Here is a 13,422-nt window from a genome sequence, read left to right as displayed (position 1 = left end):
GAGTCTCTATAGTTACATCTGGTATCTTGTTTTGATGGTGGATACAACTTAAGCTGCTGACCAGCACACAAAACCTCCTAAGGTTGTAAAGGACAAGGTGTGTGTATGTGAGTGAGTGAGTGAGTGAGTGTGTGTGTGTGTGTGTGTGTGCGCGTGTGCACGTGTATGTGTGCATGTGTGTGTTTGAGGGGGTGTTCAATGGGTGCCCATCCTCAGTCTCAGGGGAGCCTGGGTGTGCCTGGTTAGTCTACCTCCAACCATACAATAAAGGGATGTGTGGGGAAAATGGAATATTCAGATTTAAAGAGTAACTTGAGAAATTCTATGATGTAAATTTGCAGAGCTCTGAATGGCAAATATTTTTTTCTAAGTAGTCTAAACTCTTAAAACTTGTCTGACTTTTTCCAATATAGTATTTTTTAATGGTGGTACTACCTCTTAAATTTTTTTTAATTTAAAAAAAATTTAAAATTTGTGCATTGAGCATTTTAAAAATTTGTGTTTTGCTGAGGTTTTACTGGGAAAGGGGGTGGTATTTTGTTTAGTTGTATTTTGCATTTGTTTTTTGTTTGTTCTCCCATTAAAATAACTGGGAGGCCCCATAGGCATTTAGTAGGTAGGAATCTTGTATATCTTGACATTCAAAAGTGCTATTTAGCATTCATCTTTGTCATAATCTTAGCCTAAACAGCCAAAATATGCTTTATGTATAACAAAAAGTTGAGAGTAGACTTGATTATTATATTGTTAAGAATACAATCATCATATAAATATAGAGAAAGTTACACTTAGCAAGTCTAAGAGCCTTACCAAAAATTGCTTTCTATTTCAAAGATTCATGCTACTCATGTCAACGCTATTCACAATATTTGCATACAAGATTCTCCACATATGTGCAAGCACCACCTATGACATCACTATCTCCTCTGTAGTTTTATTTGCTTATTCACATATCTGAATATATATATATATATATATATTGTTATAAATAACTTTATTTTTATCTCTATTTTCATTATACATAGGATATTTAGGGGTCCTTAAAGTCTCAGGGTATTCAGTAGTATTTACAACTTTGACTATAGAATAATAAAGGGGTATTATAATATTTGGTATGAGAAGGGTTAGGTCTGATAAGGTTGGGAAGCAGCAAAGAAAAAGAAGAGAAGGAAATATATTAGGGAAATGGCCCAATGCTCAAAAGCAGGGAGTTCAGAGTTCCATAGGTCTGGACTGAAGGCCAGTTCTAGAATACAAGCTCAGGCAAGTCATTTGACTTCCCTAAACCCTAGTTTCCTCATCCGCAGAATGGTAGCACTACCTGTACCTTAGTTAGGGGCTAAATGAGATAGTTGGATGTTTTAGCTTGGTGCCTAGTTTTAAGTTATGTCTCCAATTTCAAGTTATCATAATAATTCTTAAAACTCAACATAAAACATACAGAAGCCAAAGCCTCATAACCTCAGAGATCTTACCTCGTAATGGATCACTTCTTTTTTTGTATTTTCTTTGGGTGAGGTGGAGATCTATTTCTTCAAATTCTAGCTAAGTCCTGTCAAGCCAGCTGTGGGAAGTAAAAGTTTTAGTGTATATATAGAACCCCGGGCTGCTTTGTCAGTATCTTGCTACCTCCTTTTTCCTTTTAAAAAATAGTCCCTTTATCTGAGCACATGTTATCAACTAACAATGTACCGTCCACCCACACAGTTTCCCTGGTGGGTGGGCGAAGGGCTCTATTGTTACCTGCCTTCAAAAGCTGCTCTTTGAAAACAGGCGGCTCTGCTCTGTGGGCTGGAAACGTGATGCTCCTGCTTTGCTTTCAGGTCAGCAACGCAAGGTTGTCATGACCTCATCAGTAAAATATACTTCATGGGATTAGCACTCCAAACTGCTAATATAAATGAAAATTGTGTAATTCTCCTTACAGCCTCCTCTTCTTTCTAAGTTTAGTTTCATCAAGTGACTGCTAACTGCACACAAAGGGGATGTTTCCAGCTTCTACCCTAGACCCGTATAGATTTGAGACACCCCACCTGGACTCTTTTTTTTTTTTTTTGGTGGTACTGGGGTTCCTGGAAGCCCTTCTACCTCCGGGCTACACTCCCAGACCTATTTTTACATTTTTATTTGGAAACAGGGTCTCCTAAGCCAGCGCGCGCGGCTGGCTTCGAACCTGCGCGATCCTCCTGTCTCTGCCTCCCAAGAGCGGGGGTTACAAGCGTGCGCCACCATGCCCGGCCCACCTGGACTCTTTTCCCTGCTCTAGTCATCTAACAAGACAAGATGTATGATGCCACAGCAAATAAACAGGCGCTAGAGTTTCTGCCCAATGTCAGTGTTGAATTTCGAAGTAATTTTAATGTCATTGGAAGAGCTGAAATTGATCTCTTCTTGACTTGTTTAATTTCCTATTTTTCCCCTGAGGATGACTAGAACATTAAAGGGCTTAAAAAAAAAAAAGGAAAGGGGAAGCAGATTTCTTAAAAGAATTTTGGAACTCATTTTTCCATCTACCTCAAAGCTACTCTCCTATGAACTCCCAGAAGGCTGGGGTCTGAAATTCCATAAGATTCATACTTTTGAGCAAGCACATTAACCAATTTTAAGCAAATTGCTGCACTTCACAAGCAATACTGTAATTCAGACATCTTTTTCCTAGATAATTAGCAGTGAGTGGTCATTCACCCTGAGAAGCAGGCATGAAGACATGGTTGAGACTACCAATAATTATGAATTTCTTAGCATCCTGAAAAAAGCCTTGGGTGGAAGCGGCTCATTCCCTGTCCATTCTGGCCTGCTAGTGGATCTTTTCTAAAGAAAGGACCCACTAGCTCAACAAATAAATATTAAACTTCTGCTGTGTAGATATTATTGTAGGTGCTGGAGATATAGCAATGACAAATAAAACAATTTCCTTGACTTAGTAGAGTTTAGTCTTGTGGGGGAAAAATAGAGTAAAAGCTAAAATGTTTAAGTAAAATCCATATTCTATTAGAGAGTAGTGAATCTTAATAGATAAGGAAGGATATTGGGGGTGCCAGAGGGCGGGCTGCAGTTTTCATAGGATGGACAGGATGGGCCTCCCTGGGCAGGTGGCACTTGAGTGAAGACTTGAAAGGTCCAAGGAAGTACATCATGGACGCCTCTGTGGGGAGCATCCCGGCAGAGGGAAGTTCCCATGTTAAGGACTACTTGAAAAGCAGCAGTCTACAGTGTCTAAATGGCATGAGCCAGGATTGTAAAGGTGAGGCCAGGTAGGGCATGGAAGCCAAATCCTAAAGATGCTGGCTTTTACTCTGACTCAGGTGGTAAGTCATTGAAGGGATCTCATTGGAGGAGTGACATGATCTGAATTAAGTTTTAAAAGGAACACTCTGGATAGAGGATGGCCTGCATGGGTACAAGAGTGGGCATCATGGCATCACATTAGAGGTTCCTATAATAACACAAGTGGGAGATGCTGGTGGCTTGGACCAACAATGGAAACAGTATAGAAGATGAAGATTAGAATTATAAGCATTTTCATGATAGCGCCTGCAAGATTTTATGTTGAATGGAGAAGGAGTGTGACAGAAAAAGAAGAGCTCAAGCCGGGCATGGTGGCGCACGCTTGTAATCCAGCATTCGGGAGGCTGAAACCAGAGGATCGGGGTTTGTGGACAGCCTCAGCTACTTAGTGAGGCTCTGCAACTCAGTGAGACCCGGTTTCAAAATAAAGAATAAAAAATAGGGCAGAAGTGTAGCTCGGAGGTCGAATGCCCCTGGGTTCCACCCCCAGACCCACAAAAAAAAAAAAAAAATAAAGAAGAGCCCAGGATGACTCCACATTTTTAAGCCTGGAGTCCTGAACCATCTAGACTAGTTGAGAGAATGGATGGTCTTGATCTCACAATGAAACACACACTCCTCCTGGAGTGCATTTGGCAACATCACTTCATCCCCAGAGCCTCCTAACCCCCCGTACCCCACCTTGAGCAGTCTCTGAGCCAACAGGCCAGCATGGGCACAGTCTAGGATGAGGCTGCTTGAGTTCCGCAGGCTTCCCTGCTGGCACAGACAGGCCTCCCCTCCGAAGTCCTTGCTGTCCTTACAACTTCACCCCAAGGGGACCTGTGAGTTCAACATTATGTTTTTATAAAATGCAAATGAAGCCATTCAATCATTCCATAAAGAATGTGAGTGGGGGGGCATTTTTCTTCATCATTGCTATGGAGGAAATTCATGCAGCTTTCGCTCTGCCAGAGTCTAGAAAGAAATTAGAAGCTTGCCTATACCTTTCAAGAGACACAAAGAGAAAGGAGAGCACTGTTGCCGTGTGCTAGATTTCTTCATTGTTCTTGGCCAAGGCAAGGTTCTCTGATCCTGTGTCACCATGATCAGCAGTCAAATCTTGAGACAAGCTCCAAGTCAGCAATAGGTGGGGAAGCAAAAGTTTACCATTCTTAGATTGGTAAGATTACCATTCTCAGTAGTTGCCATTCTAAGATCACCATTCCTAGCAGTTATGCTTTAAAGTATTGCACATGAGAGAGGAGACCTCCCCATCTAGGGACAAGGTGGCAAGGGTCTCCTAGGAATTTCATTAACTAGACCTTCATATATGAGGGGCAGAAACTCTGTTGTAGTCACTCTCAGGTCTCCATCGCTTTTCAAAGTGTCTCCACCATAGCAGATGCTCAACAGGTATTTTCTAAATGAGGGAGTGCAAGGGAAGATGTTCTATGTTTCCTCCTAATTTTGCTAGTTTACTCTGGTGCAGTACTATGATATACAAGAAAGAAGTTGTTAAGGGTTACAGTGATGTAAACTCAAAGGAGAAGGGAGCTAAGGCTCCCATAGGACATACCTATGACATACCAGAGACCAACAAAGAACTCTGAAGCTATTATTAGTCCTCCCCACCATTACGCTGCAAGTCACATATTATTGCCCCCTTTGTATAAAAAAAAAACCAGAGACTTAGAAAATTACAAGTATTCATCCAAACCCAGTCTGTTTGGTTTCAAATGCTATGCACATTTCACCCTGTCCTCAAGGAGCTTGCAGACCAACAGAAAGAAGGAACATTCAAATAATAGAAATATAAGAGCTCTGAGAAGAACCGTAGAAATTTCAGTGATACTTTCTTGAAAATAAGAGGATAGAGCTGAATGGCTTAAATTGAAAGCCTTTCTCTGCTACTCACTAGCTACCTAGTCTTGGGGGGAAATCATACAACTTTCTGTGCCTTGATTTTTTTTTAATTTATAAAATGAGAATGGTTTTGGTATACAACTTGTGAGATTGTTATAAGATAAATGTATAAAACACATGATGGTGATGATGATAAATTTCAGAAAATACTCCAAGATAGAGAAGGCATTGTAAGAATGAGTAAAATATGGATATGTGACAATTCAGAGGAAGCTCCTAAACATACAGACTAGAATTTTTGAAGGTGTGTGTAATGGTTTGGATTTAGAATAATCTCCCTAGCCCTCACAGAAACAAGGTGGTGATGTTGAAAGTGGAGCTTGGTTGTAATCTCCTTAGTGGATAAGTCCACCGTAATGGTTCAACTGGGTGGTAACCTAGGCAGGTAGGGTATGGCTAAAGAAGTTGGGTTCCTGGAGTGTGGCCTTGGGGATTATATAGGATCCCTGGTCTCATTGCTTACTTTCTCTTGTTCTTGGTCCAGGATATGAGAAGCAAATTCTCTTTCTCTGCTTCCCACAATCGTGGCCTGAGCTCCATCTCTGCACCCCAGCCTCATATGGACTGAACTCTAAGATCTCAAAAGAACCGTGGCCAAATAAATCTTCCTTCCTTTAGGTTGTGTGGTCAGCTTTTAGATAATAGTAGTGAGGATGCTAACTGAGACAATATGGAAGCTGGCGCATAGAGAAGAGCAAGAATGAGGTAGTTTGGCTGGAGTGTGGATCAGTGGTTCTCCATGGTGGGACATGTTAGAAGGAATCTGTTGGAGCTGGGTCAGTCAAAAGCCCCAGACCTGAGGTGCTGATGTAGCCTCTCCCCCAGGAAAGTAAGACCCTCACACTCAATCACAGTGAGTAAACAGGCAGGAAATGAAGGGAAAGTTCATAAGCTCAACTGCCACACTCTGGCATTAGCCTCATGTTCTACACCCATTTCTGCTACCAAAGAGTTCTGATGATGGAATTCTGTAATCAAAAATGTTCCATATATAAAACAATCAGAACAATAAGGCGCCCTGTTACATAACCCAAAACCGCCCAGGGGTATGCTGGGGATTAAACCCAGGGCCTTGGGCATGATAGGCAAGTGCTCTACCATTGAATTTCCCTACAAGCCCCAGCCCAAAACCATTTTGCCTTTTACATCTCTTACTGAAAGCAAAGGAAAGGAGAGGGTGGGAAAAAAGAAATAATGTAACTTTCTCATATATTAAAAATAAAAGTCATGTGGTAAAAAACAGAGCTGAGGACATGGTCACCACACACGTGTCCATGAGGCTGGCCACTACTCAGAGCTTCTGGAAGAAGCTCTTCTCTTCTGGAAGAGACTCTTTAAATGGCAAACAGGCATAACATTCAGTTTTCATTGAACAAAAAGCATCTCTGTCCTCTAGGGAAGTCACAGGCTCTATCATGAAGAACCCTTGAAAGATTATAGATACTCAGGCAATGGTCTCTTCCTCCAGGGGCCTGATTCCTGGTTCAGGAAACAGATGAGATCTGTGTTTAGGATAAGGAAGGGATACTTTTTTATAACTGCATTATCAAATGCACAAATGAATGCTGTACAAAGCCTCGAATACCAGTGAGGTAGCAGATAAAGCAGTCAAGATCGATGGGATTGCATTTGGGAAGCATGGGGGGGTGAATCTTGACTTATATAAATGGGAAAGTCTAGGTATGAAAATGGCTTCAGGTCTATCCAGAACCAGTGTGGCTCAGATGATGTCACCAGCACTCTGGTTTTCCACCCATTCTCTATTCTGCTCAGCTCTGCATGGTTTTATTCATTAACTAGTGCTTTTTGTGTTGTGGATAGACTTGCTACCAGCTTAGCATCCTTGGTGGAGTGTTTTGCTATCCCAGTGACAGTATATTAACCTGGGAAAGGATTCAGATCTGTTCTACTTCCAGTCCTGGACTATCTGTTCCTGGACTGTGTTTGCCTGTGTGACCACAGGATGCATGAGCCGCTGTTTCTAGGAAATGACTGAGTCCTCCTAGAAGCACATGAAAGTATTAGTTTTCCATGGAAGTATTGGTCAGAGGAAAACAACATATGCCAGACACAGATATTATTCTACAAATCTAAAAATCTCTGAAAGATATTTGGAGCAGAAGAAGTAGACAATTGTGCATCAAATCTTAGAATATAAGAAATGAGGATAGGGTATATTTGAATTGTTTTGAGAAAATAAATATAAGAATCACCAACAACAGTTTCAAACTTTGACTTTCAAACATTTGTAATTTTAGCAGTAAATGCTTGTTTTTCCTCTTAAAAGGTTTCTTATTATATAAAGCCTAAACATATAAAACAGATAAAAGTAGAACCACTGAAAGGAACAGAGAGGGCCTGAGGCTGGAACTTGTACCCACTTGGTTTGCTGTGATACTGTATTGGCTACAAGTCACTTCAGATAACCCTGCAATTATTTAACAGCCTGCTCTCTTATGGAAAAATTACAGAATTTCTGAAAGGCCAGTGAAAATATGCATGGTCAATAAATTTTAGAAAACATACTGGGCAAATCTATAGATCTAGAATGGATTATATAATGGCTTCTTTTGTTCTAGGTAGAGGCTTTGGAGTTTTACTAAATTTAAATTCTACCTCCCAATTTACCAGATGCATGTCCTTGGGCAAGCTGCTAACTTTTCTGAATTTGCTTCTTGTGTGTAAAATTGGGTGTTGTTTATTCACAGGGCCAATATGCGGGTTAAAAAGAGGAAAGATTAATAAAGTGTGCACGAGAGGGCTTGTTACCCAGTGAGTCTCCAGTGGCCAATAACTACATTTCCTGTTCACCAGTGTTATCAAGAAACTCAGGGAAGCTATTAAATGGCCAGATAAGGAGCCTCTTCTGATTAGTACGAATTTCAGGACCTCAGACCTCAATGTTATTAAGGGCAAGACAAATACTAACATTAGCATTGAGTCTGATGGTAAAAGCAACGCCTACCATGTCTGATGGTAAAAGCAACGCCAAGGACCAGTCTACAGGCTTCATCAGTCTCATCTCTTTAATCCCTACAATAAGGCAGATCCTATTATAGCTTATGTTTTACAAATGAAAAGACAACCCTTTACTGGGCTTAGTTGACACCAACATATTTACAGCTGTGTGTTGATAGTCTAGCCAATAAGTGGCCCAGGTAAGAAATAATGCAGTTTGATGTAAGGAAAAATTTTCTAGTAGTGAGGGCTATTTAGCAATGGATCTAGCTGTCACCCCAGAGATCTTTAAACATAAGAACCATTGTCCTTGGAGGTTTTGCTGACTGGCTGGTAGAAATCCTGGATTCCATAATTTCTGGATTCGGCTCTAGGAAGAATAGTCAGGGAACAAGGAACAAACTGGGAGTCTCTGGCTGGGTGTGGTGGTGCACACTTCTAATGCCAGTACTTGGGAGGTTGAGACAGGAGGATCACAGATTCACCCCCAGCCTCAGCAACTAAGTAAGGACCTCTACAATTTAGTGAGATCCTGTTTCAAAATACTGAGGAAAAAAAAAATAGGCTGGAGGTATAGCGCAGAGGTAGAATGCCCCTTGGTTCAATCTCCAGGACTCCCCAAAAATCTTTAAAAGGAGTCCCCAAATTTGAGCTGTAATAGCTCTTTCATCTGGGCATAGTGGCATACACCTGCAATCCCAGCACTTGAGAGGCTGAGACAGGAGGATCCCAGGTTTCAAGCCAGCCTTAGCACCTTAGCAAGACCTTCAACAAGATAAAATAGAGCTGGGGGTGTAGCTTGAAGGTAGAATGCCCCTGGGTTCAATCCCCAGTACAAAAACAAAACAGCAACAAAACCCCCCAAATCAAAGAAACCCATCTCTTTCCTCCGCCTTGTTCCTCCTGTGCCAACTTCTCAGAGCCTGCAGCCCTGGGGAAGCCTTGAAACCACCCTTCAAAGCCTCTCCTCTCACCAGGGTGCTCTCTGGAGCCGATGTATCTGATTCCCCCTCTTGGCCTTGTCTCCTCTTTAGAGAATGCACGTGACTTTTGCCTGAATTTCTCCCATGACATCCTGCATCCCTGGGCAACAGGGGGTCCCAAGCCAGGCCCAGGCCTCTTTCCTCACTGGCTCTCATTTGTCCTGCCCGGAGTCAGGGCCCTACGTTTGTTCATCACCTGCTTCCACTTTCTGAGGCTTAAAAGGCTCCTCCCTCTCAGCCCCCCAAGTCCTAAGATGTTTGGGGTGATGCCTCTTAAAGAAGAACATTACCATTACAGGGCCTTCTAAGCTCAAAACAAAGGAAGCAGAGGGTTTTGAGGTCCCTGAAACATTTAGTGGCAACAGAGGGTACTGGCTAACGGTATAGGTGCCTTTCTCTAAGTCCTTGTTTCTGAAAATACAATTATTATAATTGAGCACACGTGCACTCTTGCTTGTCTCACACAGTTCATATCATCCCCGTGTTAGCTTTGAGATGCACTGTCACACTTAAAAAACAATGGATTAAGGGTGTTTTTGTGTGTGAGTCTGGGCATGGAACCCAGGGCCATTCGACCTCCAAGCTACACCTCCTGCCCTATTTTTTATTCTTTATTTTGAAACAGGGTCTAAGTTGTGGAGGGCCTCACTAAGTAGCCAAGGCTGTCTGCGAACTGCAATCCTCCTGTCTCAGCCTCCGAATGCTGGGATTACAAGTGTGCGCCACCACACCCGGCACCACGCCCGGCTTGTATTAAGTTTTAATTGAAATGTAGCCTATGTCTTCAGCTCATCTTCATCATCCTTCTGCTTACTTTATCTATCTAAAAACCAAGATGCAATGGGTAGGAGACACAAAAGAAACAGGTCTTTGTATTGCTATCGATGCTTCTTGAAAGGCTTCGTAATTACTGTATTGGTCTATTTCTTGTTACTCTATGAAAAGTACCTGGACCCGGCTGACTTCATAGAGAAAGGAGGTTTATTTAGCTCACAGGTCTGCAGCTTTGGGGAGATGGCACCAGCTCAGCTCTACTCTGATGAGGACCTCATGGCATCATGGCAGGAGTGTGTGCAGGAGGGAGAAGTCACTTTTCCATGGTAACAAGGAAACCAGAGACCCACAGTACCCCCAGGTGACCTAAAGCTCTCCCACAAGGCCCCACCTCTTAAAGGGCCCACCTCTCAACATTGCTATGCAATGTTGAGAAGATCCCAGCACATGAGCCTTTGAGGGACACACTCAAATCACACTCAAAACATAGCAACTACCTTCCTCCCAATTAGTATAACAAGTCCCCCACAGTTTGCCCTTAGCTTTTCTAATGTGTAGTTATAAGTGCTTAGCCAGAGAGTGAGAGTATAGACCATTAAAAAGGCCTGGTCCTCTTCTGTTTCTTGTACTCCAGATACGTTTCCAGTGGTTTGGTTGCTTTTTTGCTTGACCAATTGATTAATTGTACCAGGGATTAAACCCAGGGACTTTCTACTGCTGAGCCCCATCCCCAGACCATTTTATTTTTATTTGAGACAGAGTCTCCCTAAATTGCCCAGGCTGGCCTCAAATTTGTCATCCTGTGTTTCATTCTCCCAAGTAGTTGAGATTACAGGCATGTACCACCATGCCTGGCTCCGTTGGTTTTTAAAACATACATAGCAGCCAGGCTTGGTGGTGCACACCTGTAATCCCAGTACTTGGGAGGCTGAGACAGGAGGATCCTAGATTTTTGGCCAGCCTCAGCTACTTAATGAGGCCTTTCACAACTTGGTTAGACCCTGTTTCAAAGTAAAGAATAAAAAAGAGGCTCTGGGTAGAGCTCAGAAGTAGAATTCCCCTGGGTTCAATCCCCAGAACTAAAAAAAACAAACAAACAAACAAAAAAACCAAGTTAGGCATGGTGGTACATACCTGTAATCCCAGTACTTAGTACTAAGAATGCTGAGACAGGAGAATCATGGATTGGAGACTTGGTTGCACTAATTTAGCAAGATCCTGTTTCAAATAAAAAATATATGTAACAGATTTAAGACATAATTCATGTACCATAAAATTCACCCATTTAAAGGGTACCAGTTAATGGCTTTTAGAGTTGTGTATCTAATACCATAATCAATTGTAGAACATTTTCACTACCACCCTAAGAAACTCCATTCTCATTAGTAGTCCCTTCCTCCTCCACAATGACCCCTCACTTGTCACAGCCAGCATCAGAGACTACAAAAATGGTGCTACCCCTTTGATTAACTCCTCACCCAGATTTCAATTTCAAACAGTCATGACTGGGCTGGGGAGTGGTGTTTTCCCCAGGAAGCCCAAGAGGCATTTTTATTTTATTTTTTATTTTTTTAATTAATTTATTTTTTAAATTGGTGCATTGTAGTCATATATCAATCACATTGGAGTACAAGACTTGAGAGGATATACAAGCACACATCATCCAATTAGCCCTCCTCCAGCCCCCATCCCATTCCCTCCCCCTCCCTCCATCCCACACTTCTTTGGTGATTTACTTTGATACATTTGTTTATGTACCTCCTGCGTTTTAAAGAGGCTCCGTCCTCCAGTATTACATACCCTCTGATTGGTCACATTAGTTGCTTCACTCTAGGGCCCTTTCTATAGCTCAACCTCTTCCCGTTGCCCTTTTCCTCCTAGTTATTGCTGATTAAGAGAAGCGTCTGATTTATATTTTCTGCGATATTTCTCTGTGCATGCTGCGTTGCAAGTACCAATCCCACTCTTGATGGTCCCAGTAGTGGCCTGGCTACTCAGTGGACTGATCCAGACCTCGCTGGCTCAAGCAGCGGCCTTGCCTCATGGGAGGCCCCAGTTCTGGTCTCGCTGGCCCCTGAACCGGTCTAACCCCTAAGCTGGCTTTGGTCCCAACCTTGGAGGCCGCAGGAGTGAACTTGCCTCACGCCAGGCTCCGATGCTGGCCATTGGCCCCTGCACCGGTCTAACCCCTTGGCAGGATTCCAATCCCGGCCTCGGAGGCCCCAGCACCGGCCTAGCCTCATGGCAGGCTCCAATGCCGGCCTCGTTGGCCCCAGCACCAGCCTAACCCCTCGGCAGGCTCCGATCCCGGCCTCGGAGGCCCCAGCACTGGTCATGCCTCAAGGCAGGCTCCAATGCCAGCCTCGCTGGCCCCAGCACCGGCCTAACCCCTCGACAGGCTCTTATCCTGGCCTCAGAGGCCCCAGTACCGGCCTTGCCTCAAGGCAGGCTCCGATGCCGGCCTCGCTGGCCCCAGCACCGGCCTAACCCCTTGGCAGGCTCCGATCACGGATTTGGAGGCCCCAGTACCGGCCTTGCCTCAAGGCAGGCTCCGATGCCGGCCTCACTGGCCCCAGCACCAGCCTAACCCCTCGGCAGGCTCCGATCCCAGCCTCGGAGGCCCCAGCACTGGTCATGCCTCAAGGTAGGCTCCGATGCCGGCCTCGCTGGCCCCAGCACCGGCCTAACCCCTCGACAGGCTCTTATCCTGGCCTCAGAGGCCCCAGTACCGGCCTTGCCTCACGGCAGGCTCCGATGCCGGCTTCACTGGCCCCAGCACCGGCCTAACACCTCGACAGGCTCTTATCCTGGCCTCAGAGGCCCCAGTACCGGCCTTGCCTCACGGCAGGCTCCGATGCCGGCCTCGCTGGCCCCAGCACCGGCCTAACCCCTCGGCAGGCGCTTATCCTGGCTTCGGAGGCCCCAGTACCGGCCTTGCCTCACGGCAGGCTCCTATGCCGGCCTCGCTGGCCCCAGCACCGGCCTAACCCCTCGGCAGGCTCTTGTCCTGGCCTCGGAGGCCCCAGTACCGGCCTTGCCTCACGGCAGGCTCCGATGCCAGCCTCGCTGGCCCCAGCACCGGCCTAACCCCTCGGCAGGCTCCGATCCCGGCCTTGGAGGCCCCAGCACTAGTCATGCCTCAAGGCAGGCTCTGATGCCGGCCTCGCTGGCCCCAGCATCAGCCTAACCCCTCGGCAGGCTCTTATCCTGGCCTCGGAGGCCCCAGTACCGGCCTTGCCTCACGGCAGGCTCTGATGCCGGCCTCACTGGCCCCAGCACCGGCCTAACCCCTTGGCAGGCTCCGATCCCGGATTTGGAGGCCCCAGCACTGGTCATGCATCAAGGCAGGCTCCGATGCCGGCCTCGCTGGCCCCAGTACCGGCCTAACCCCTTGGCAGGCTCCGATCCCGGATTTGGAGGCCCCAGCACTGGTCATGCATCAAGGCAGGCTCCGATGCTGGTCTCGCTGGCCCCAGCACTGGCCTAACCCCTCAGCAGGCTCTTATCCTGGCCT

At 45.1% G+C, this 13,422-nt stretch overlaps 1 protein-coding gene across 1 annotated transcript in view; it reads left to right on the top strand.

Annotated features, from left to right (window-relative positions):
- Positions 1-3,135: 3,135 nt before the first annotated feature.
- The window catches only part of LOC308269856 (eukaryotic translation initiation factor 4 gamma 2), a gene marked incomplete at both ends in the record, with an annotated part of 93,688 nt that continues 83,401 nt past the window's right edge, over positions 3,136-13,422 (top strand). Inside the window, one exon of the mRNA XM_080705326.1 lies at positions 3,136-3,244. Coding sequence (XP_080561452.1) covers positions 3,136-3,244 — 109 coding nt within the window. The remainder of the gene's footprint in view (positions 3,245-13,422) is intronic.

Source organism: Muscardinus avellanarius (assembly GCF_963383645.1).
Source record: "Muscardinus avellanarius genome assembly, chromosome: 1".
In the NCBI taxonomy this organism is placed as follows: Eukaryota; Metazoa; Chordata; class Mammalia; order Rodentia; family Gliridae; genus Muscardinus; species Muscardinus avellanarius.
Note: the sequence above shows the minus strand (reverse complement) of the source record. Positions and strands in the feature narration are given on the sequence as shown.